At 30.8% G+C, this 25,045-nt stretch overlaps 1 protein-coding gene across 1 annotated transcript in view; it reads left to right on the top strand.

Moving 5' to 3' along the window:
• The first annotated feature begins 624 nt into the window (after positions 1-624).
• Positions 625-25,045, top strand: part of LOC111625534 (aminopeptidase N-like) — a 114,441-nt gene continuing 90,020 nt past the window's right edge. The window contains exons 1-7 of the mRNA XM_023368696.1: positions 625-1,356; positions 4,820-4,972; positions 9,372-9,474; positions 12,024-12,144; positions 15,306-15,460; positions 15,634-15,747; positions 18,831-18,959. Coding sequence (XP_023224464.1) covers positions 791-1,356; positions 4,820-4,972; positions 9,372-9,474; positions 12,024-12,144; positions 15,306-15,460; positions 15,634-15,747; positions 18,831-18,959 — 1,341 coding nt within the window. The 5' untranslated portion in view covers positions 625-790. The remainder of the gene's footprint in view (positions 1,357-4,819; positions 4,973-9,371; positions 9,475-12,023; positions 12,145-15,305; positions 15,461-15,633; positions 15,748-18,830; positions 18,960-25,045) is intronic.

The raw sequence follows: 25,045 nt of genomic DNA, 5'->3' as shown, positions 1-25,045 counted from the left end.
TGCATTTATATCTATCTTAATTTAATATTTCGAGACGAAACATTAAACAATTGTTTACTTAAATTTTTATAATTTAATAAACATTCGAAGAAATTCCCGTGTTTTTAAGAAATTCTTTTATCATTCAATAACATTTGAGTCGAATACTATTTTTCTCTTTACTAACGATTACGAATATAAGTTTTAATTTGGAAATAACATTTTATGTTAGAAATTATTTAAATAATGCAATATCTTAAATATTTATAGTTACAATAATTCAAGGAGAAGGGAATTCTCTAAAATCTTGCTTTTTCGAAATCATAAATAAATAAGCATATAATAAAGTTAAAGTCAAATAGTAAATTTTCAGATATCTCTAATATAATAGACCTAATGCAGCAGTTTCCAGTGTTTTAATTAATTGTACATAACTTAAATCTAACGATCATATTTACAGTTTTGGTATATTTTACTTTTTTAACTCCATCGAAAATAGAAACTACTTGTGTTTGCTTTTTGATCTCTAATAAAATTCCAAAAAGCAAAGACTAAACCTTACTTGTTACATATTTAACTATAATATATAAGAAAACATTTGCCTTGGTCATTTAAATTATCAACATAAAACATATTTAACACTAATTAACCACTTAAAAAAAGGTCTGTTAAGAAAATAGACTCTGACGGGGTCGAGAGTAGAACCGCGCCGAGTTTATCCTTGAAGCTACTGATAGAAGTAATTAGTTTAGAATCAACATCTCCCTGCATTTGTCGGAGTCCGTGTTTACACTTAGCCATTCATAGAACAATGGATAAATTAGAAATCGAAGGAGACAAAAAGTCTCCTTTGTTGCAATGGGAATCGATACTTTTGAAAAATTGGAAATGGATATCTCTAGTGTGTATTATAATCGCAGGGGTCACAATTCTCGTCATTCTGGTATTAGCCATATATTTTTGTGTGTTAATTTTTACACCGAAGGAACCGAGGGGCATTTTCCTGCCGAAAACCATCATTCCACACCACTACCGATTGGAAATTCAACCGCATTTGGGACCCGACAATTTTAAGTTCAATGGAAGTGTAAATATCAATTTTGCTTGCATAGAAAGTACAGACACGGTTATCTTTCATTCCAAAGGCTTATCTCTAAGTTTGGACCGGATTAAAATTCGAAGCGAAATTGGAAACGATTTAAAAATATTAAGAATGGATTATGATGATGAAATCGACTTTGTAATTTTGACTTTATTAGAAAACTTGTCCTTAGGAAGTTACAGTTTGTTTATAGAATTCGAGGGTGTATTACAAGAAGAACTGCATGGATTTTATTATTATTCCTACGACGATAATGACGATAACATCACCGAATAGTAAGTGTTTTATTTTATTTTACATTATTTACTTTTAATAAGTCTACAGTTAATTTTTTAATAGTAAATCTAAGATTTAAATAATAACTTTTATATGAATTAAGGGAAAATTTCTCAGAGATATTAAATCCTATGTGAAGCTGTAATATGTAGCACTTTAATACCAGTATAGAGAAAATGAAAATATAATGTTTGAAATAATTAAAATACGAATAAATTTGATAATTGAATTTGATGTAATTCTACATTTTGAATATTTTTATTACCAAACAAATACCTTCTTTGAAAAATTTTGAAAACTCCGAACTCAGATAATAAGTAACTGATATAACTTCATCTAAAAATATATCTGGAGATGACCAGACTTAAATAAATTCTTGTTAGTTTGACGGCATTTTATTGCGTATGGCGAGCACAAAGGAATAAAAAAAATGACGTAACAATAAAAACATGGAATCTGGTTAACATGGTAGGAGATTTTTATGAAATAACTGAACAAAATTCAGAAACACTTTTCTTCGTGCGGTTTTAATTATTTGTTTATTCTCAATAATTAATATTAAAACAATTTAATATTTTAGAATATTTTCAATCAAGTATTTTCAGTATATATGAACTCCATAAACCATAAAAAAAAGAAAAAACAAAGGAAACATTATTTAATAACTTTAAAAGTTTACAGTATTTAATTTACACTACTTTCTACAAAAATTGATGGAAAAATATTTTTTATGAGTTTACAAAATATTAAAAAACTAGTTGTCTTTTTGAGGGTTTGGGAATTGGTGAAGTTGGGTTGGGAAAGAATAATAAACAGAATGAGAAATAGCTCGGGCTGAAGTTAACATGAAATCAGCATTACGGTGTTTAGGACTACATAGTATTTTTTCTAGGATGTTAAAAAATATTCATGCCAAACTTGGCGAGCATACGTTGAACAACAAAGAACCGTTTGCTTATCTGAATATGATAAAGGGCTACATAAAGCATACAATAACTGAAATCAGTTTTTGTAAATAAATACCAACTTTACCTAGCGTCTATCTTTGACCTTTGTTCATTGTTAAGCCGAATGCCAAGATGATAAGAAATTGAAGACATTTAATTCTAAAAGGAACATTGTTATTGCTTGGAATTAATGGTATTCAATGAAATGTGCGAATGATTCCGCGCTGTTCATCTGTCAAGATTTTGACGCTAATTATATTGTTAAACATTTCTCATATACAGTGGTACCTCAGGTTACGAATGCCCCAGCATACGAAATTTTCAGGATACGACATGAAATTCGAACATATTTTTGCTCCACAATACGAACAAAAACTCACCATACGACGTTACATTAATTCGCATTTTTTATTTGTTTTTCTTACTACAGTTATTTTTTTAAATGTATTACTTGGCTTTAATTTGAATATGTTTTTCGCGTTGGAACGAATTATTTGGTTTTACATGTAGTCGTATGGGAAAAGATGATCCACCTTACGACATTTTCATGATACGATCTCAGTTTCGGAACGGATTAATTTCGTATCCTGAGGTACCACTGTAACTAATCTTGTTCCATTAACCACCTTTTTTTAGTATCACAGTTTCTGATGACCATGAATACAGCTTTGATCTTTAATGTTAAGTTATGTGGTGGAAGTCCATTCATCTCAACCATGTACAGAAATTCTATTGGGTATCACGAAAATATGTTCTAGGTATTATCGAGTAGTTAAGGTTTTCTATGCGGAATGGTCCTCTTGAGAACGAATAGAATACAACTTTAATTTTACATTATGGCAGCAGTCACTAAAATCAAAGTTGTTTCTACTATGGGCTTTTTCGTATATAAAATGTAAAGCAAACAACTTAGGCATCATATCAGAGTGGTCCAAGATCGAATAAGGTGGTTAAAAAAAAGGCTAATTGTAATGTAATTATTATGTAGAGTATAAGATAAATAGTTTACTCTGAGGTAAAATTACAAGAGAATCACATGAATCACATGAGGAGAATAATTCGAAAAAATAAAAAGCATGCAGAAGATCAAGTTGTTTATAATAGTCAAAATAATGGTCAACAATATTTAACAACATAAACATTGTTATAAACCGTTAACACTTTCCAGACTAGGGATAAACCGTTGCCTATGCATATGCAGACTGGAGGTTTTGTCTACTTTGTCTATTAAAAATTTACAAAAAACCAATAATATTTATGTCATGATATTTCGAGATTTGTTACTTTGTACTTTTATTACATGAAACAATTATGTACTAATAAATCCAATTATTTGTTGACGAATAAATATACTTTCTTCCCTAACATCTTAAAAATATTCAATGAAATCATTTCAATGTATTTTTAAATGGGATGTTAATGGAGAAAACTCATATGAGAAACTTAAGAATTATCATTGCTATATTTTCACACAGTAAGTTTAAAACATTTTTCTAATAACAAGTGTGATAGCAAAATTAATAATTTATAAAATTTCCGATTTATGAATTTTGAAACTCACAATTAGAAAAAATTTTCTATAGCAACAATAGTTCATTTATATTCTAAAAAACCTATATAATACTTAACAGAATTCTATTAAGTTAATGGTTGTCTCTTTAATCCGAAAATATTTCTCTCGGTAGACTATCTTACAGCAAGAATTAAAAATACAATAAAAGAGTTTATTGACCTGACTTGCTGTAAGATAGTTTACCGAGAGAAATATTTTCGGATTAAAGAGACAACCATTCACTGAACGAATATACAGCTATAATTAATAAACTCAGAATTCTATTAACTAAAACAAAATAATGAAAGCGTTAGCAATATGGAATATAAGTTCTATAACTATCGTGAAAATGTCGTACTCAGGATAACAAAGTGATACGAACTGAAACAATGCGAGTTTTCAAAAAATAAATAAATAAAATTTTATCGAAAGGGCGAACACTCATTTAATATTGGGGAAAAATCTCGGTGTTATAATAACATTATTGTTCTAATAATGTATAGTTACAAAAAAGTTAAAGCTATTCTTCAAATCGGTTTTAACAAATTACACAAAGAGATTTATCGCAGTGATAAATTTGCGAATTATTTCGAAAGATTGACGAACAATTATTCCCTATCAGTTTCCATAAAAATCTAATGAAACTGTTTAAATTTTAATATTTTACAAAATTTCTATAGTTTGTTATTTGTTTATATCATCTTTTTTTTTTAATTTTATCAAATAAGAAGATAAAGTCAAATTTTGGAAAAATATTTCAGTACGATTTTTCGGTTTAAAATTATGACAACTTCTTAATTATTATTAAAACAAATTACTTTGCCAAAACTTAATTTTGCATAATTTAGATGCTTGAAAAATTTCAATGTATAAAATAATTGTCTATTTTTATAAAAATATTTCAAATAATTTTAAACGAACGTTTTGTGTCGTTGTTATTATTATTATTATTATTATTTTCAGTGCAGCATTAACCCAGTTTGAAGCACTTCACGCTCGAGAAGCCTTTCCTTGTTTCGACGAACCCTCACTGAAAGCTACGTTCGATATAACGATAGTCAGATGGTGGAATATGACTGCCCTCTCTAATATGCCTATTATTAGATCGGAAATGAGGTATTTAGTATATCTGTTGTCTGTTTGCTTATTTAAAAATTAATGTAAACATTGCTAGTTATTATTATACTATATAATATTATTATAAAAATTATTAAATATTAGATTAATAGTAAATGAAATAATTCCTATTATGTCATTAGCTTTATTCATTTATTATTATAGCTAATAAACACCCTCAAGTATGACAAACTAACTTCACTAAAATTTCAGTTTCTTAAATTTCAAACTAAATTAACAAAATAGAATTAACACGTTATTTCATTTAATTCGATTTAATCTTTAAAATTTGAAGCATTAAAACCATTTTTGGTTAATAACCTGTGAAAGACGTCATAAAACATTATTTGCTGATATGTAGATCTTTAGAACACATTTCAGAAGTTGGATCAAGCATTAAACAGAATTTTGGAAATATGAAAGTGTCAAAAAGCAATAAAGCATTTAAAGCATTCAACAGAATATTTATAGATCAAAAAACATTCTAAAGCATTTCTAAAGCATTCTAAAGTTCATGAGTTTCGTGCTGGGCTCAGTACGAAACTCATGAACTCGTTAACTAAAACTTTTTTCCTCTAATGTATGGACAATTTAAAGTATATTGAATAAAGTATATTGAAATAGTCTAAGAGCTACTGGCAGCAAAAAGTTTTCTGTGTCTAAAATTACTGCTTACATGGCCAGCAACCGTCTGGCTATCCCGTTTAAGAAAAACCATGTAGCAGTTAAGCCTAAATCATTGTTGCCCAATAAACTGAGTGTCTTCATCCACACAACTTGCAATATTTTCCGAAAAACTAGTTCCAGCAAGTATTAAGTCACTTTCTATAAAGCGTTTATAAAAAACTAAGAGAAACTCTATATTCCTGATTCATTAGCCTTCTAGAGAAACTCAAGCAGGTATATGCAATTGCTCAGTAAATTGGCACTGAAAACACTATCGTTTCCTGCTTCCAGTGCAAAAGAATTTTAAAATAAGGTTTTTTTTTTTTACTTTTAACAGAAGTTTTCTGCCTGGAAGATTTAATATGACAGACGAAAACTTAATTATTCATCATGTTCAGTTAGCTTTTAACGGACCAGCAGAGGCGAAATATTGACTAACATACTTTATTGTTAATAAATGTTTAATTAAAATAGTATTATTTTTCAAGTATTTAGAATATTTGTTTATTCTTGCTAAGAAAAGGCATTTTAAAGCATAATTGGCAAGTTACAAAAGCGTTTTTTAACACACTAAAAGCATTTTTTGAGTCCTCACTTATCATTATCAATTGTTATAGAGTAAACCGGTTAGGGGAGATCCTTCTACTTTGGGACACTTTTCTTTAAACCTTCATAATTTAAGTTCAAATTGATCTTTAGCTATGACTATTGAATATTTCTATTACTAATTGATAACATCACTATATATGGTGCAACACGTGACCCTATGCTATTTTATTTATGAGAAAATGTCAAATAATTACTTACAGATATTTGTCCCGGGATACAATTATGGATAGTACTTCGAGACACGAACCAATCCTAACGTTTTTGTAAATCTTAACTTCCGTCAGATAAAAAAAAAAAGATAGTTTATCCAAGTCTTCTCCTTTATAACAATATTAGCTCTATCAGTTAACAAAAATGTTTCATATGCTGGAAATGCCTGTAAGTATAAAGCTTAAACGTTCTGTAGAAGGCATTTAAATGATTGAAAACCAAAGATAATCTCATTTTTGTATTAAGAAAAACAATAGTCATTACGAATATAGGTCACAAACATTACTACTTACTAATTTTTCTTTTTAGAATTAATACCGCATTTCTGACAGTAATTTTCAAAAAAGGTGCAATTTTCATTCACCCATAATCGACAGGTAACGCATTGAATCCAGTCTTCTGTGCTCGAAGTAGGAAAATAATTTTCACGGCACCCCACACAATTATTTTCCTCTTGAACTTCACACGAAGTTTCATCCTCAGAGCTACTGACTTCAAAACTCTTCTTAAAAACTCGCTTTTTAACAGTTTTAGCATTTTTATTCACTTCATTCTTTTTCATCGCGGCCAACAGAAACATAATAACAGAAGTAAACAAAATAATATTAAATAAATAGTTGAGAAAAGCAATGCCTTGTATCTTGGGAATGTCCCAAGGTACAATTTTCTCTTGTTTATAATAAAGTATGGTTATAATTTTTGTATTACAGAAATCCAATGTTATTTATTAAAATAAGTGGTTGCGAATGTAGTTATCAACTAACTGTACCTTAATTAAATTATTCACCTCAAAATATTTCGATTAAAACCAAGATCCAAATGGATTGCAAAAGAACGATTAAAAATCACACAACATGTCACAGCAGTGAAACGAGCCAAAATGGCCGACTTTACGTCATGCATTTTGAATGTTGTAATGAAATAGCTACTAGATATCGCTACTTACTACTTCTCAATGTATTATTTTTCAAATGACGAGCTTGTCCCGAAGTACAAGGATCTCTCCTATATAGTAAACCAGCAGGTTAGACGGTAAACATGTGTATTTACTGAATGGTAGCAGCGACGTACAGATACATTGTGTTACTTGAAAGTCATGGTTACTGTGTAAAAATAGAAACATTATTATAAAAATAGGTCACTTATTCTCACAGCAATATTTCTATAATAGAATCAAATCTGCAAATCAAATGTTCCTGTTCTTGACTTGCAAAATTTTTTTTATTTTGCAAGTCATGAATTTTTACACAACTTGCTGTAGCCTCGAAAATCAGCAGAACACTTAATTTCTTTTATATAGCACTTTAAAAGCTTGAATAATGAGTCTAACCTGTAATCGGTAAAAGATAAGAGCAGCCCTGGTAGCGATGTTCACCATCTATCCCATAAAAATGATGCAGATGGTAAACGAAAATACGGTATAGTTGGTAAACTACATGAATAGATGTTGATATATTTTTTCTTAAACAAAATAAGTAACAAGCAATATTGTCTATTGTTATGTCATTGTCGTATACATAGAAACAAATTAATGCAACGTTTTGATAATTTATTTATTTGTTGTAAAAACGCTAATTAAATATAATTGCTGTAAATTAGATTTCTCGGAAAAGACTATAATTGTTCTATTTGATAAAATTCAAGGACAAATATGTTTAAACGATATTACTTCTCACAAATTTCATTCAGTGTATTAAGTCAAATAGTACTTCAATTTTTAAAGTAAGCCTATTTTAAATTAAAACACAAGATTAAAGCTTGATATCGCACCAGAAATACAAATACTAAATTAGGTTTAAGATTTTATTTTTTCAACAATATTTAAATCAATGTAGTTTCTACAAAATCTGATCCAAATAATATATATTATTGATTCACAATATTTACTATAAAATAAATAAATTATATTCATTTTTGCATTAACCTCCATCAGTCGAGGTGTGACTCGGCGCTCACTTGAGAGAGGATAAAACAAAATTCTCAAAATCTATCACCAACTACATTTTATGCTTAACTTGCTACTGACATCTAAATGTATCTCACGTCAGTAGAACATTCAATGTTATTTGGCAGCTCGAGAAATTCTAATGTGAGTGTTGCGCTTACCTGTAGACCCATAAAGGGTAAATACAGGTAACCTCCGTATAACACGGGAGTTACATTCCAAAAAATTGCCGTGCTATGCGAATCCGTGTTATACGAAACAAAGAACTAGTGCGAAAAGGGGGGTTAGGTCCCAAAAATTAAAAAACATGCTGTTAAATCCTTCTTTAAATCGGATTTATTATTCATTTTTTCTTATGGGTAAAATACTTATTTATTATTTAAGTAAATGTTTTACCAGAGCATTATTCATTCTATCTGATGATCTCAGCATGAGCATCATCAACTGGTAACAGTTTTTGGGTGCGTTCGTTAATAGCGGTCGCTCTGCGTCTGCACTACAACAGGAGTGCGCTGTTGTTTGTAGGCATTTAAGAACGACAGTGAAAGAAAGATGGCGGCGCCCGCACTATCGATAGTATCGTGATGGGGGAATCTATAATTCTAAAATATAAGCTTTTAGAGACAAAAGAAGGGTCCTAATTGTAAAATTTAACTATTAAATGGATTATTTGTTGAAAGAGCATTCAAAGTAGCCACGAAAAAAATTAGAATGCTCGCGCGGAGGTATAAAAGAACGCACCCGTTATTATATTTCATGTTGTACAAGGGTTTTACCCAATTCCCGAACTGTGTTAGAGTGAGCCCGTGCTATAAAAGCACCATGTTATACGAGGATGTTCCCAATTCTCGAACCGTGTTAGAGTGAATCCGTGCTATAGAAGTGCCGTGTTATACGGGTGATACCTGTATTTAAAAGTTAATCTGCTTTCGAGTAAACCTAAATTAAATTTTATTTATTATTGATTAGGGGAAACGAATGGATGGCTGATGTCTTCAAAAGATCTATGAAAATGTCGACTTATTTGGTAGCATTTGTAATCGGGAACTTTACGAAAAATGGAGATGGAAGGGTAAGTTTATATACAGGTAATGCTCAGTTGACATGTTCTTTTTAAATTAAAAGTAGACATGTTCTTTAAAAGTGGTGTGTTAAGCAAACTCTCATAAACCGGCTTTTAGTTTCTATAACCACATTATAACAAAAAAGAAGCGCCTAGTACAAAAAATTGTCAGTAATAAAGCACGTTTGAAACGAAATGAAAACGAGAAAATACCGAAGCTACCTATTTCATCAGTTTTAATTTTTATTATTGAATGATAATAACTTTTATGTTTTTACTCTTTACGATCTGTGAGCACCAAGAGGGCCATTTCATCAAACCCATTACTGTATGAGTTTGGCTGCCACTATAGTATGGACGGATGACGAGGGATGATGTCCGAAATATTCGAGACAGACCATTTCCGAAAAACTCTTGGGGTTTTTCGACCGGTCCGCATTCGTTTCCAGGCCCCTCAGAACGTTCTGATAATATACAAGCAGATAAAACGCGATCTATCGAGTAAGAGTTTTTACTTTTGCTATTAAATAAACAAGCTTCTTAACATGAAAGTAAATACTTTACGTCGACATTACTTAATAGCAAAAATAAAAATCCTTACTCGATAGATCGCATTTTATCTGTTGCTGTTGAAATGACAGAAAAAGCTCTTGGGAGAAAGAGTGGGAAAGAAATTCGTAAAATTCCTTTATCGAATGATATTGTTTGCAAAAGAATTTATGAAATCAGTAATGACCAATTTCAGCAGCTTATTTGGGTTTAGGAACAGCCTAGCGTCTGCAATCCAATTGGATGAAACAACTGATTTTTTAATACGACACAGTTGTTACTTTACGTAAGATTTGTTTATGAAGAAAGTTTATTCTTTTTGTTGCCCTTTGGTATAGCACACAACAGAGGAAGACGTAACTTATATTCTAAAATAAATGAGTTTTTAAAAATGTAGGTTTGAAATAGAAAAATTGCTTTGGAATCTATACAGATGGTGCTCGAGCAATGATGGTCGAAAATGCTGTATTTTTAACAAAAGTTAAAGCTGTTGGCAAAAACGTATCACTTTCATTCACTGCATGATCCTTTGGGAGGTAATCGTAGCTAAAAAATATTACTCGATTTAGATATATATATCACCGGATAAGTTCAGATCAATTATGACTTTTGAGATGAATTTTTTAAAGTTATAACGATGATCTCAAAGTTGAAGATTCATAAGTTGAAAAAATAGAGAAGTGATGCATAAAAAAGAAAGAATGAGAAAAGTTGCAACGACTAAACGAAAGATTAAAAAAGAAGCCACTCCACAAGCGATGAATTCTGTATGGAAAATTTTGTGTTCAGTTCGTCTGACGTTTGTCTGAGAACGTAATGAAGTGACTGAAGTAAAAGCAAAGATTTTGGTTCTTGCAAAAAAGGCTGGCTACGAGAAATTTGATGCGGATTACATCGATGAATTTTTGAAATCCCATGATAATGAATTCACTTTAGGTAAACTCGAACACAAACGTAGGATCTCTGATTAAGATTATGAAGAAGAAAAGTGAAAGAAAACTATGGACACTGCTAAGATAAAATAAATTAGAAACAATGCAGACAAGAAAGCATCCCCTAATTTTATCACTTTAAAAATGCTGTCACATAAGCTTTGGCACGCTTAAGATGATGTACGAACAGCCGTTCGTACATCATCTTAAGCGGATGGCCGAGCGGTTAAGATATCAGACTATTAATTTGGGTGCCTGGGAACAAATCTGGAGGATCGAAAACATCCAGTAACTTTTCGGAGGTGATCTGTTTCGGATACGTTGGGACCCAATCCATTGTGAGCCTGGCCAAAATTATAATGGCTGGATTAAAGGTTATCTTAGTTACCACAGGGAAAAGGAGTAAAAAAAAATGATGAGCGAACGTCAACTACGAGAAAGCAAACGAAGTTCCATGTTAAATTCCTTTAACTCAGATATATTTTCAGTTCTACGGATATATCAAAGCTTTAAAGCTTTCAATATCAGGAATTCTTAGTGTGAAAGTATTAAGAAAAATAAAATTATCATCAATCGAGCACATCCGAAGATAGATCATTTTACTCTACATACTTTCTAGAGAATGGCTCCTTCGCCCTCCTTTATCAACTACTACCAATCATATTATACAATTTTCTTACATTCTTTTGTTAATACAAGAAAATCCTTCACTATATTATATCTTATGTTCAAATTTTATTTATTTACTTTCAGATTGCTGTTTATTACTAATGTAAACTTCTTTTGATTGTTCGCAATTCCTATATTTTTCTATCTGTAAAAACTGTTTGGATATCATTGTTAAGATGGAATGTTATCCCGTTGAAATCAATGGAATTTGCTTATTCGTTTAACGACTTTTCAAGTTTCGCGACAGTTTTCAGGAACTAGTTAAAGTCGTTATGCAAAGGATAGCTGTATTTATAAAAATAAATTTGTAAATGTTATAGCAAGTAAAAATATATTTACTAATTTTTCATCAAGAATAAATGTAGACATTGACATAAATATCACTTTTTATTTTGAATTATGTTTCAGATAACAATCTGGGCCTCTCCCAGTACAATTGGGAGAACGGATTACGCTTTGGAAATATCAAACGTAATATTAACATTTTTCGAACGTTTATTTCATATGCCTTACGCCGCTCCAAAATTAGGTAAGGATTGTTTAAATTAAAATAGTGGTTAAATTTGATTAAAAGTACCTAAATTAATACTGATTAATAAAATAATAATTAGTAGTGATGTAACAAATATTCGGTTACTATTCGGTATTCGGCCTATTCGGCCTATTTTTCGCTATTCGGCCGAATACCGAATATTTAATCACTATTCGGCCGAATACCGAATATTTAATCACTATTCGGCCGAATACCGAATACCTTAAAACAGGAGTAAGAAATAACAAAAACACAGTCAATTAATCATTTTGGTATTTAGATTTAATATAAATATTATCGGGTTAGTGTTGTTTGTTTATATTTATTTATAACTTATAACATTCACAAAATAAAAAAAAATAATATTAGTCACATGTATTTACAATTTATAATTACAAATATCAGCACACGTACACACCTATTCGTTCGAGAATCGTCACACACATCTGAGGGTCTGACCCTGTCTATTCTTTTTAAGCGCTCGTCTTTGCTCTTTCCTTTCTGTTTCCTCTATCTCTCTAGTCCACGTATGCCTATGCATACATCATAATACGCGCTCACGATACCTTCGATTCGTCACTTTTCCGTCGTTGGTTTTCCATTTTATAATTACGTGACTCATAGCCTGGTGATAACGTAGAAAAGAGACAGATAGGACGTCGGTATATGTCACAGTTATGATTTCACAGATTCGAGACAGCTTGATAGCCCGAACGGCCCCAGGCTTTCGCCCGTGCACGCTAAGTGACTTTCATTACAAGCATTTAGCTTTCCGAAGTCTATGACAACAATTGTTTGGCATTGACGGCCGCGAATTTCGTGCCAATAAGCTGCCTCGACTTGTTCGATTATGTTATCAACTCAATTTCATATTTATTTTCACATTTTCACTTCGCGGTCCTTCTCTGTTCTTTTTCCGTTATTTACATGTGTAGGTCATTTCATTGTTATTCACATTTGATATCGTCATTTATCACATACTGCATGACGCTCTTGTCTGAACTGTCAAGAATTAACGCGATTGGCGAAGCGTAGTGACAGTGGGCCAATGGAGAGCAGGTCCTGGCTATGATGCGGTTTGCGTGCCAATTTTCGTACGTGCGTTAATCAAGCCGAATAGTTTGGCCGAATATTCGGCTATTCGGCTACGCTCCTGGCCGGATATACTATTTGTTACAGCACTAATAATTAGTCAATGCCAAAGTTATTCTAGCACCTACTAATCGAATAATTGAAAGATAGTTATATAATATAAACATGTAAAAATTATAAAAGTTTAATAATTAAAATGAAGTTTTGGAACCTTATATATAAAGTTAAAAAATAGTATATGAGATTAGTTAAATTATTTTTATTCTAATTTATAAGTTTAAACGATTAATATTTATATAAATAGTGTGTTGTATATTGCTTTTTTCTGCCAGTTTACTTCTATTGAACCTGCAAATTAATACCGGTAAAAGGATTCAAGAATTACCTTATTTTAAAATAAATATTATTACCTTATTTTTATTTCGTTGTGTCGCTAATTTGTTTAAAAATTATTATTAAAATTATATATGTATATAATTTTAATAATTTAATATTAATAATTAATATAGTCAATGGCATGCTCCGTTGATACAGATGTCAATTAATAACAAAACAATAATATAATATATGTTTTGTTATTAATTGACATCTGTATAATAATAATATTTAAACAAAATATTAAGTTTTCGCCATATTTTTTATTTTTAATAATTTTTTGTTCTGACATTTATTCTGTCAATACAAAATAAAATAGTGGGAAATAATCGTAAAAATAATTCATAAAGTCTCGTTGTTAGTAATTCTTTTTGCTATTCTGGAAAAAGTTACAATCGTTTATTAATAAATGAGAAAATGGCCTAAATACGATCAAACGCCATGTACTAGCAAAAAAGTGGTATATTACAAATTTTACATCATACTGGCATGACCATTCTATCTATAGATTATGATCTATAGATAACATGGTCATGTCACTATAATGTAAAATCTGTAATATGCCACTTTCTACCAGTACTGTACATCTGGCCCTAACAAAAATAATTAAGCAGTCATAGATCATTCCAGCAGTAGTGAGAACGACTTTATGAACAAACTAGCAGATACCGCCACGCGTTGCTGTGACTCAAAATGTATCTATTATAAATGTATAACACTTCTCCCGTGGGGGAGGGGGGAATTTTTCGAAAAATCCCTTCTTAGTGTACATTCTCTCGACGTACCCTATTAAAACGCAATCAAAAACACAAAAAATCGCATCTAAACTAATATAATAGAAGCCAAGTTCTTCATGGTAAGCCTTAATCCTGTCTCTCTCCCCCGCGGGGGAATATCGAAAAATCCCTTTGTAGTGTATATGATGTTGAAGTACCCTAGTAAAACGCAATCAAAAACGCAAAAAACCGCATCTAAAATAGTATAAATAGAAGCAGAGTTCTTTATGGTAAGCCTTAATCCTGTCCATCTCCCCACAGTGGGAGAAATTTGGACACGTATATTATATAAAAACACGTGCGTATTCGAATGCAGCGTTGTGTGAAAATTTCAAAGGAATCGGTAGGAACAAACGAACATTACATTTTTATTTATATAGATAGATAGATGATGATCTGCTTTAGTTCATTTTCACATAGAAGCATAATGCCTCACAGAAAAGCAAACTTAGGTCGTCGTACTCGTAGCGCCATCTGTTGGACATAAAAGCCTTACCCTAGATGATCTTTTAATTTATATGAATGTTTACCGGAATAATATACAGCCTATGTCCACTCTGAAGTTCCATTCTAAATATTGGTGAAAGAATTTTTTAGATCGGATTAGTAGAGATTATTCGCTACATACAAACTTACAAACATTACCTCTTTATAATATTAGTATAGATATACCGAATTTACGAACTATCTAGTTCAATTGTTGTATAAATAATTGTTTCATATGATTAGTGTGATAAATGCTTAGGTTTATTATATGCTCTTGCTTACATACAAAAATTAATTATTTCAATTTTGTACATAGACTACATTTTCACAACTTTTGTACTTTTTATTAGCTGTTATCCGAATCAAATTATCTTTTATTAAATTGAGTTTAATACAAAATTCAAATCGTTAATAGCAATTGTATTTTAGATATGGTATTAGCTAAAAGTTTCCAAGTCAGTGGAATGGAAAATTGGGGATTAATTATATACGCTGAATACGCAATTCTCTTTGAAGAAGAAAAAGACGATTATGATAAAAAAGACAGTATCATGAGGCTCGTAGCACACGAAATTGCTCATCAGGTAAATAAAAAAATTGAAATAGGTAATTTTTTCCATTTTGTATTGCAATTATTTTATAAATATTTTATAGGATAACTATAAAATTTTTAATTTATATTATTAAAGTAGACAATATTCTTAAAACGATTATAAAAATAAAAGAGTAAATAAATGTTTCTATTAATTTTAAACAGTGGTTTGGAAATCTTGTGACGATGAAATGGTGGGACGATATATGGTTAAACGAAGGATTGACAAATTACATGGAATATGTGGCCTACGAATCCATTTATCCCGAATGGAATAAGGTAAAATAACTGTTATTTGATTTGGATATTAGAAAAATTACTAGACATTACAATGGACAATATTAAATTGCATCTGATAAAATAAAACAATTTCTAATTATAAATACGTTAATCAAAATTAGTTTGTTAATATACAAACCTGGAGAATGAAGGGCAATGACTCAAGAAGTGATGGATTGTAGGCATTAAAATAAACATTGCAACAAATTAAAAACAAAAAATTACGCGCATAAAAATTTTCTACGTGTTAATTTCTTTGTTTCACTTTCTGAAACGTCATATGTTACCTGCTTGAATATATTTTGACGTGTCGTTTTATAAACCTTCTCAAATATTACCAAAATTCGATGGTGTTTCTGTGAATTTTCGAATATAGTCTACTTTTTAACAATGGCCGGATGGACAAGACGATTAAGGTGACTGCCTACAACTATGGAAACCCGAAATCAAATCCGGACGATTTCAAAAATTCCAAAGATGTTTTCGTGAAGTGGTTTGTCGCAGATATCCCTCTCTCAAAAAGAGTAAAAAAAAAAAAAACACCATCTGCAGCTCTGCTTTTTCTGAAAGTATGTGAAATGTCTAAATGATTTACAATAATTACAAATAACCTCCTGAGAACTTATACCAAGTAACCTCGCTTGAAGAGTCCATAGTGCCCACTAGTGTCTGAGACTACTGAACGTTGGTCATTGATCAGGAGTTTGCAAACTCGTGCGTTTATAGAAAGCGCTCCCGGAAGTGAAGCGACTCCCCTTGGCGGGTCGCCCGAGTGAAGCGTTCCGTTTTTCCATTAATCTAATTTAATTTCGATCAATAATTTAATGGAAAATTGTGATTTCATTATAAAATCTTTCCATTCATAATCATGATGAATTTGCTCGTATCTTTGATCTTTTCTTCAATCTGGAAATTTACTAGTGGCGTGGATGCGCCGCTTCCCTTGTATTTTCTAAAAAATAAATACNAAATTACAGTTCCGCGGTTCTCGAGAGAGAGTTTACAGAAATTGCGCGTGGCGATAAATAATTTGAGTTTTAGTGAGTTGCTAGTAGGTCTTGACAACGAAGTTAGTCCAGTTAGGCAATCAAGTATTTTGGGTCGATGTTAATCCAGAGAATAGGCATTTAAATAAGTCTGATTGTCCATTGAAAAGCACAACGCACACGGAAAAAGATACGGAACTTAAGACTGATCTCTTCGAGGACGGGGCGACGACTCCGTCACTCTGTTCTGTTTTAATGTTGAAATCGAGATATTAGGTTGAAAGGTGATGAGAAAGCGTCGTTATTAGGCCTGAGAACTTAACAGATGTTTTTCTCCCAGGTGTAAAACTTGATGTTATTTATCAAGTTTATAGTTACGATGTGACATTATGAACAAATGATGTAAACGCGCGGAAAGTCTGGATTCGGATCCTCACACTATTGTATATTCGAATATTAATGGAAGCGCTGTATCGTCAGCATCCAAAAAGCCAGATTCGTGCATGCGCTTCTAAACCCAACCGATAAGTATTTATGATAGTTCTTATAGTTGACGGGAGTTTTAAAAAATCCACATTTTTATAAAGCCCAACTCTACCTTCAAAATTAAGTTCTTGCCATTTTATAATACAGTCGACCCCCTATAACACGGGTTCCTATAGTTCGGATTCCTATATGACGGCGAAAAAATTGCGACGGTATCCGTACAAACATGGCAAAAAAACTCCTATAATTCGGTAAAACGTTATCGGGCAGCCGAACTACTTTCCGCCGTCCAGAACCACGCTACGGAGAGTTTAGGCGGGTAAATTGAGTTTACTATCGTCTGTACAGTATTATATATAAATTATATATAAATTAGGTACTGTACATATAATTATATATTAATTATATATAAATTAGGTACTGTGTATATAATTATATATTAACTTAATTTATTGTAACTTTATTATAATTATATATATACTTTCCGTCGTCCAGCGCCACGCTACGGAGAGTTTAGGCGAGTAAGTTGTTTACTATCGTCTGTACAGTATGTAAATTAGGTACCGTAAGTCTAATACAGCACTAATTTTATACATTTCTTGTGAAAGAAACATTTCTTATTCAACGGCCATAAAAATTATTTATATTAATGATGTCTCCAAAGTTCAACGAAGTTTTCGCAGAAAAATAACTTATCAGAAATCGCGGCCGCCGTTTGGTGCGCTGCTCCGCGACGAAAACAAGCTTAAGCAATGGCGACGTCGAACGGTGCACACTCGGTAAGTAATCCTACAATTTTTTGTTTATAGCATAGTTTATACGGATTTTTCCCAAAAAATATACGTATTTTGGAAATGTTGAGTCGAATTAGTCTAGGAATCGATTAATTTTATGGAAGAAAACCTTTCAAACAGCCGTAGTCTGTAAACTTCACACGTGTCGGGCTGTGATTGGCAAGGTCTCCTAAAACATCAATTTCATAAAATACGGAACGTATCTACCGTGTTATGGGGGATCGACTGTAATTAAAAATATAAAAGTTTTTAAAATAAAATATCGTAACTGACTGCGATACCGAATGTTACCGGAAAAGTTAAGCAACTGGTTGCTGGATTTTTTATTATAGATATATGTATCTATTAGTCTTTATTTTGTGTTTCATGGCAGAGTTATGTATATCTCGATAAACATATGCTTACCTTCAAACAAAAAATTTTAAAAAATATCAGGATCTAATTTTATAAAGTGATCATCAAGTGAGTCTCGAATCTCACAATGTATTTATTTTTTGAGAGCAGAATTGAATAAATGTAAGGGAAAGTCGTCCAAAACGGGAACGCTATATATTTTGGCTCATCAAAAATAGTCATCAATGATAAAAATGTAGCACACCATTTTTCCTTTAGGGAATGAAGGAATTTTATTATCGAAGTAAATTATTAATAGTATCAATAATCGTTAATATCGTATTGTTACTTTTTCGTCATTTATCAATGAACTTGCATTTTGCTCATTTCAATTATTTTTTGTTACAAACTACGAAATTTTGAAACTAGTTAAAAAATATTTTTTCTATAATCGAAATAATAATCTCATTTTAATATTTTTCAGATAGACACCGCAATTTACAGTAATTTTTATGCTTTTAACATTTTCGACAATTCCGTAGCCAAAAAAGTGGAATCGAGAAAAGATTTAGTGAACATGGATTCAGTATTCGATGATACTACGTATGAAAAGGTGAGAATCTTTATAGTAATGAACAATTGAGCCCTTGAGCAGAAAAACGTACCGAAAGAAATGGCGGAATTAAGTTTTATGCAAAAACACACTCATTAAGTAAGGCACATCTGTTTGCATCATTTGAAAACATAATCTGTATTCAAAGTTTTTAAGATGCGAGTTTAAATATTGTTACATGGAAGAAAGTTGTATCAACTGATAATTGCAGTATTTCCAACTAAATTATTGTAGGAACAAAAACAAAATTAGAATTGCGATAAAAATGTGCAACAGTCTGAAAATTATTTTCGTTATATGGTTTTAAATGTCCCCAGTGATCACTGTGTGTAAGAATCATGATGTTATGCAAAAGTGGATGACTTTTAGATTGTTTTAAAAGAACACACTGAGTTGTACAGTGCGTTGCACGCTGAGAAAGAAACCTATTTAGGCAGTTCTTATTACTGTACAAAGTTTCGAAATTAAAAGCTAATGTTTGTGTTTACAGTAAAATATTGTTTCCTTTACTTTTGAAATAAAATAAATAATACCTAAAGGAGAGATACGACGTTTTACCAGTAATATTCTCATTTTCCAAAAAACCTCGCTTTTATAAAATTTCCGATCGAAGCATATTAAAACATTTCGGGCAGTTTATCTTAATGTATGCTATAAAAGTAAAAATAAGAAAAGATTCATAGAAAAACCAAATTTATTTTTAAATTTTCCCCATGCTTTTCGCTGTAAGTAATACTCGCAGATACAACATTTTTCCATGACGGCAAACATTATTTCCCTCATAACTCAAGAACGACTGTTTCTTTCTAAACCATTTTATGGTAAAATCACTCTGACGTTATACTTATAACTCAGTGTTTGTTTGGTATTGATGTATGTTAAGTAAGTGGGAATCAGTTTTTTACTATTTTTCCAAAACTGCAGAGTTGCAGATAAAACGTTTTCCAGGACAAGGGCTCAATTATAAATTAATTAAATGACTTTAATGATATGATGATTTATAAATAGTAAAGTATAATAGATTTTGAATTATTAAAAATCATATTTAAAAAAACCATTAATAGGAATATTAAAAAATAAGTCATGGTTTTCTTAAAAGAATATTGATTTAAACGATGTTCAACTACTGAAAAAAGAAAGTAGCCTTTTAGTTTTGATATTATTAGATCAATAGTCATATATAAACGTATAGATCAAAATCCTTTATAGATATATAGGATTTTGACAGTTCTAGCGATTTCCAAATATTGCTTTGTATATATATCTTATATATATAGAGTGTTTATTTAAACATCTATCTAGAACCAAAAAGAGCTATTCAACATTGCGTTAATGTATGCATGTGGTGCATGATTGTTATAGCCATAAAATAATCAAAAATCAATTTAAAATGATTTAGCAAATCATAAAAGTAAGTTTTGAACGTAAAAAAGATAAAAAACGTTACACAAAAAGATACAAAAAAGCAAGCTTTACTTTGTTACAGAACATATTCGTATATATGACGTGTATATATTCGTNATATATTTTAAATTCTATTTTCGATATTAAATTGAATTCACAAAAATATAATTAAATATTTAAAATAGTTCTTAAATAAATGTACAGTACAGTATATATTGAAATGCTGAATAACGCGGAATCAAAATTGTCATATGAAAGAGAGCAATGTAAATAGAGTATGCTTGTAAGAACCACATCGTATGCCGAGTACGCCGCTATACACTGCGCTCAAGCTGCAACCCGTCGATAAGACATTTTTCATGCCTTTTAAATTTTCGTTTGCTTTAGCCAGTGCAGTATGGATGAAACGAAATCCTGGTGCTAGGATTACTGATTATGACATTACTCACTGCACTTGTAGATTTCTCTAAGCAGCTAGGATCAAAATAGCCCGAAAAGGATTTAAGTGACAGGAATTTATCCTTTTAATCCTGACATTTTTTTAAATTTACAGTTTTTACCAGCGTTGATGACCGATATTGAACACGAACCCAGTCACAGAGGAGACTGTAACACGAGATTAAGTAACTTGTAACAACTTTCAGATAATTTCGCGTCCCGGGCAGATTCTGTATGTAACGCTTTAACTTTTTATAGTTATGTACTTTCTAATCGTAAGTAGTTATTTTGACATCATCACAATGCCGAGCTGCAATTTTAATCAGTTTTTAATTTAACAATAAAAATTCGTCTACTTTCAGATCGAAAATTCGTATATAGTTAATCGGGGCCTCCTGCCCCTCAGCTTTCCGTATCTCGTCTTGAATTTTATCTAACATCGTTATCGATATCAAGGAATGACAGACAACAGACAGAAACAGTGGGAATATATAGGTCTACAAGTTTTTCAAATTGCAGCCCAACAAGGCTAAAGAATTTAATTTCTCACTCAATAGTGTCGATTGCAAATATGTTTTGATAAGTTTAAATTGCTAAAACTTCTTTCAGCTGTTAATACCGTTAAAGAGATTGTCGGTAGATTTCTCAATGTCACCTACGTATGCGGACCTATATTTTGAAAATTGCTTGTTTTTAAAAACTGTAGAGTTTCTAACGGAAAATTGATGTTTTCCGAATATAAACTGTTTGTATATTTAATTTTTTTGAAGAGTTCATTCCTGTCAATATCACTACTATTTTCATCATTAAGAATTGAATGCAAATTCATGTACTGTACGAGTAAGATTTTCGTAATTAACAACAAGATAATATTTCAGCCAAATACATTTTCTAATTCATTGGATTGCGTACTTTAGAAAAAAAATAAACAAATGTTGGAAAAAAGCAAAAAAAAAAAAAACCGTAACGACGATGTTTTCAGCCTTTTGTTTTACTAACTAGTCGACGCCTAGTCGCCACGATTCATTTATAGAACTCGATATATATTGCTCACGGAAAAGTTTTTCATAAATAATTACTCGTAAATAATTTCTCGCATTGGCAAGAGTTGTGTTCCCGTGAATTAGTGGAAGAGGTTTACTAAAACGTATTAAAATTTCAGTGAAATGGATATAACCATTAAATTTTAAGCCATTATATAATTATTAAATATATAAACTTTTTATTACATTAGTAATAAAAAGTGCATATAACGCATTAACTTATAACAGCACATCATTATAAAAACATGTTAACTTTAGGTGACCAGGTTTTATTTCAATCACTTTATTCTTTATGTTTAAAGTTAGTAATAAAAATAAAATTATTTAACTTCATGCAATGACTGTGATACTGTAGTATTTAATTGTTAGACAAAAACTTTTTCACTATTTTCAAATACTGTATATGTTAGATATCAAATATAAACATCCAAACCCGATAGTTATATATTAAAGCCAAATGTTTGCCGAATTATATCGAGCTATGTAATTTCACGCCTAACGCCTGCCTCTAGTGCCAAATTACTTAGCATTTAATAGAGTCACGTGATATAACGTCATCGCTCCGCCCAACAAAACAATCGTCCGCCATANAGATTAAGTTTATAATATAAAATATGTATTTGCTAATTTTTTGGTTTTTATCATATTTTAAATATACAAAATTATGAAAAATAAGGTGTTTACCTCACAACTAATTTTTGAATAGTTTGGAATTAATTTTTTATAAAAATGTTTCGAGCACGTAGGCAAAACCTCCATAAAATGCTTCTAATACATAAGAATGGAGCACTGAAAACACGAACTAAAAACCTTTTTTTTTGCATATTGCTTATGGCATCTCTCGAGAAACGTCCATAAATCATAATATTTTCATCAGATATCTGAGAAACACCCGATATTTATTATTCCATAGAATACAAACGGTGTTACATATAGATACGCCGCTCCGTCACAATAAGACCCAGGTTTATGTGTAAAGGCGTATGTAACTCATTTTGGCCAAATGTTGAGAGAAGCCTTTAGGTGTTTTTACTGACGATATATTGGCATCAATATCGTATAATATCTCAGATGACGTGATGATTAAGGAACGAAATTTAGCAAGGTAACTTATGTATAAGGGGCATTGATGCAATTAAATTTTAGCGGTTGAAGGTCAAGCCAAGTTGGGGATAGAGGGGGTCGTACGTCGTATCTCGTATGAGATCCAAATTAATGAAAATTTTACTCGTTATTGGCGATTAAAGTATTTTATAAAACTCGTCTCTACTCTCAAAATTAAACTTTTTATATTATTATAAAATGGCAAAAGTTAATTTTGAGACGAAATGTCATAACAGATAGCGCCACAGATATTTTTAATTTTTACCAGTATAATATACTGGCACAAAATTAGATATCTTAGTATTTTTTCTAGAAAAGTTGTTCAACTCGTTGCTGGATTTTTTCTGTAATAATCGTCTATCGAGCGATTGTATTTCAATTATGATTTATGAGCGATTATTGGAGTTTAAAACATATAGACGTAAGAAGAAGAAAAATATTATTTTAAAAGAGACAAAAAATGAGTTAAATCGAAATATTGTGACAAATACATAAAAATAATTTGAATTAAGTACTTGAATTACCTTACTAACTTAACTCCATATATTTCGAAAATTCCCAATATCACTAATATCAAAGTCAGTAATATAAGCCAGTATTCATTTATTCAACTTTAATATTGGAAAATATCGTATCAATAGTCGAATTATAATATCTAATACCGCTAATATACCGGTATTTAGATACCGGATCTACAATAAAAATGCGATGGGCGATTATTACAAGAAAAATATTTACAAGGATATTACTTCAGGAAACAGGGATCATCTTTGAAAATAAGTATCCAAAAAAGTTGAGAAATCGACGGCTGAGAATTATAACCTCTTATTTCCACTTTTTCAAATCTTTTATGAGGCGAGTAAGTTTGATATATTGTAAAATTGTTATTTATTATAACTCAACATTGCAAATTTGTATATATTATTCTCCGTGCATGCTATTTTAATATTTTCAGGCTGTTGTGTATAATTTTTATATTACCGCAGAGAAATATGCATATTGATTTGTAGCTAAAATAAAATGCCTCTACTTGTTTTTAAACTAACGTTTGTATTTGGACATACGACAAACGCGTGCCAGGAATAGTGAAGAAATTCAACAATTGTAAGTTTTTACACACGAAATAAAAATTACAAGTTTTTATTCCGCTCTACACAGTGGAATGTTTTATCTTATTTTCTAGTTTATAAATCTCCCAAACCGCTAGTTTGGCATTTTTATTCTATTGAATACAATGTTCTTATCTCTGACACCGATTAAATAAGCCTAGTTCAGTTTCAGTAAAATTTCAGAAGTTTTATAAAAATTTACATCATCAGCAGCTATAAACTTCGACGTGGGACTTAACGTTTTTTATCTTATCCATTCATTAAAAATAGGTTCGCTACAATGGCAATTGATTTTACCTCTGAAAACTCACCCACTAAATCTGACTGTCGGACCGAATTTTCGAGTGCTGTTGCATTAGAGACTTATTCTGGGACTTCATGATCTGATTCTTGTGACGCTCTTTGTCTATCGCTTACTCTTTTCTGTTCTGTTTTCTCTAGCGAGTTTTGTTTTGTGAGTTTACTTAAAACATTTTCGTTTTTACAAGAATAATGCTATTGTCAGAAGCTGATTGTATATATATCTGCATCAATAGCTACGTCTGTTTCATCTGCTTCACCTATAAAAATAACTAAGAACGATTCACGAAAATTATTACTGTTATACGGCAATAATGAATGAACTTTTTAAATATGTTTCTTAGATTCCTTCCGGACAAGTAATTCGAATATCACTGACTATCTTAAGAGTTTCTAAAATGTTATCTTTCTGTAAAAAAAGTGTATAGTTTTTGTTCCATGTTTACATTTCCAGAAAAGGAACGATTGCTTACCTTTATACAGATAGCATTGTCTGATAATACAGTATTGATAAATAAATGCGGTGCTTTCACTATGCACTGACAAGTGAGACTAACAAAGATGTACTGTACTATTAAACTATGTGTCTTCTCTATTATAATATTGTATCTTTCCGGTAAACAAAATCTTCCCCCTCAAAATTATGTAAAAGATTATTCACAAAACCTATTTATTTCATTACATTAAG

This window comes from Centruroides sculpturatus, unplaced genomic scaffold (assembly GCF_000671375.1).
Source record: "Centruroides sculpturatus isolate CEXI.00-Female unplaced genomic scaffold, Cexi_2.0 scaffold341, whole genome shotgun sequence".
In the NCBI taxonomy this organism is placed as follows: Eukaryota; Metazoa; Arthropoda; class Arachnida; order Scorpiones; family Buthidae; genus Centruroides; species Centruroides sculpturatus.
This window is presented reverse-complemented; position numbering and strand designations above follow the sequence as displayed.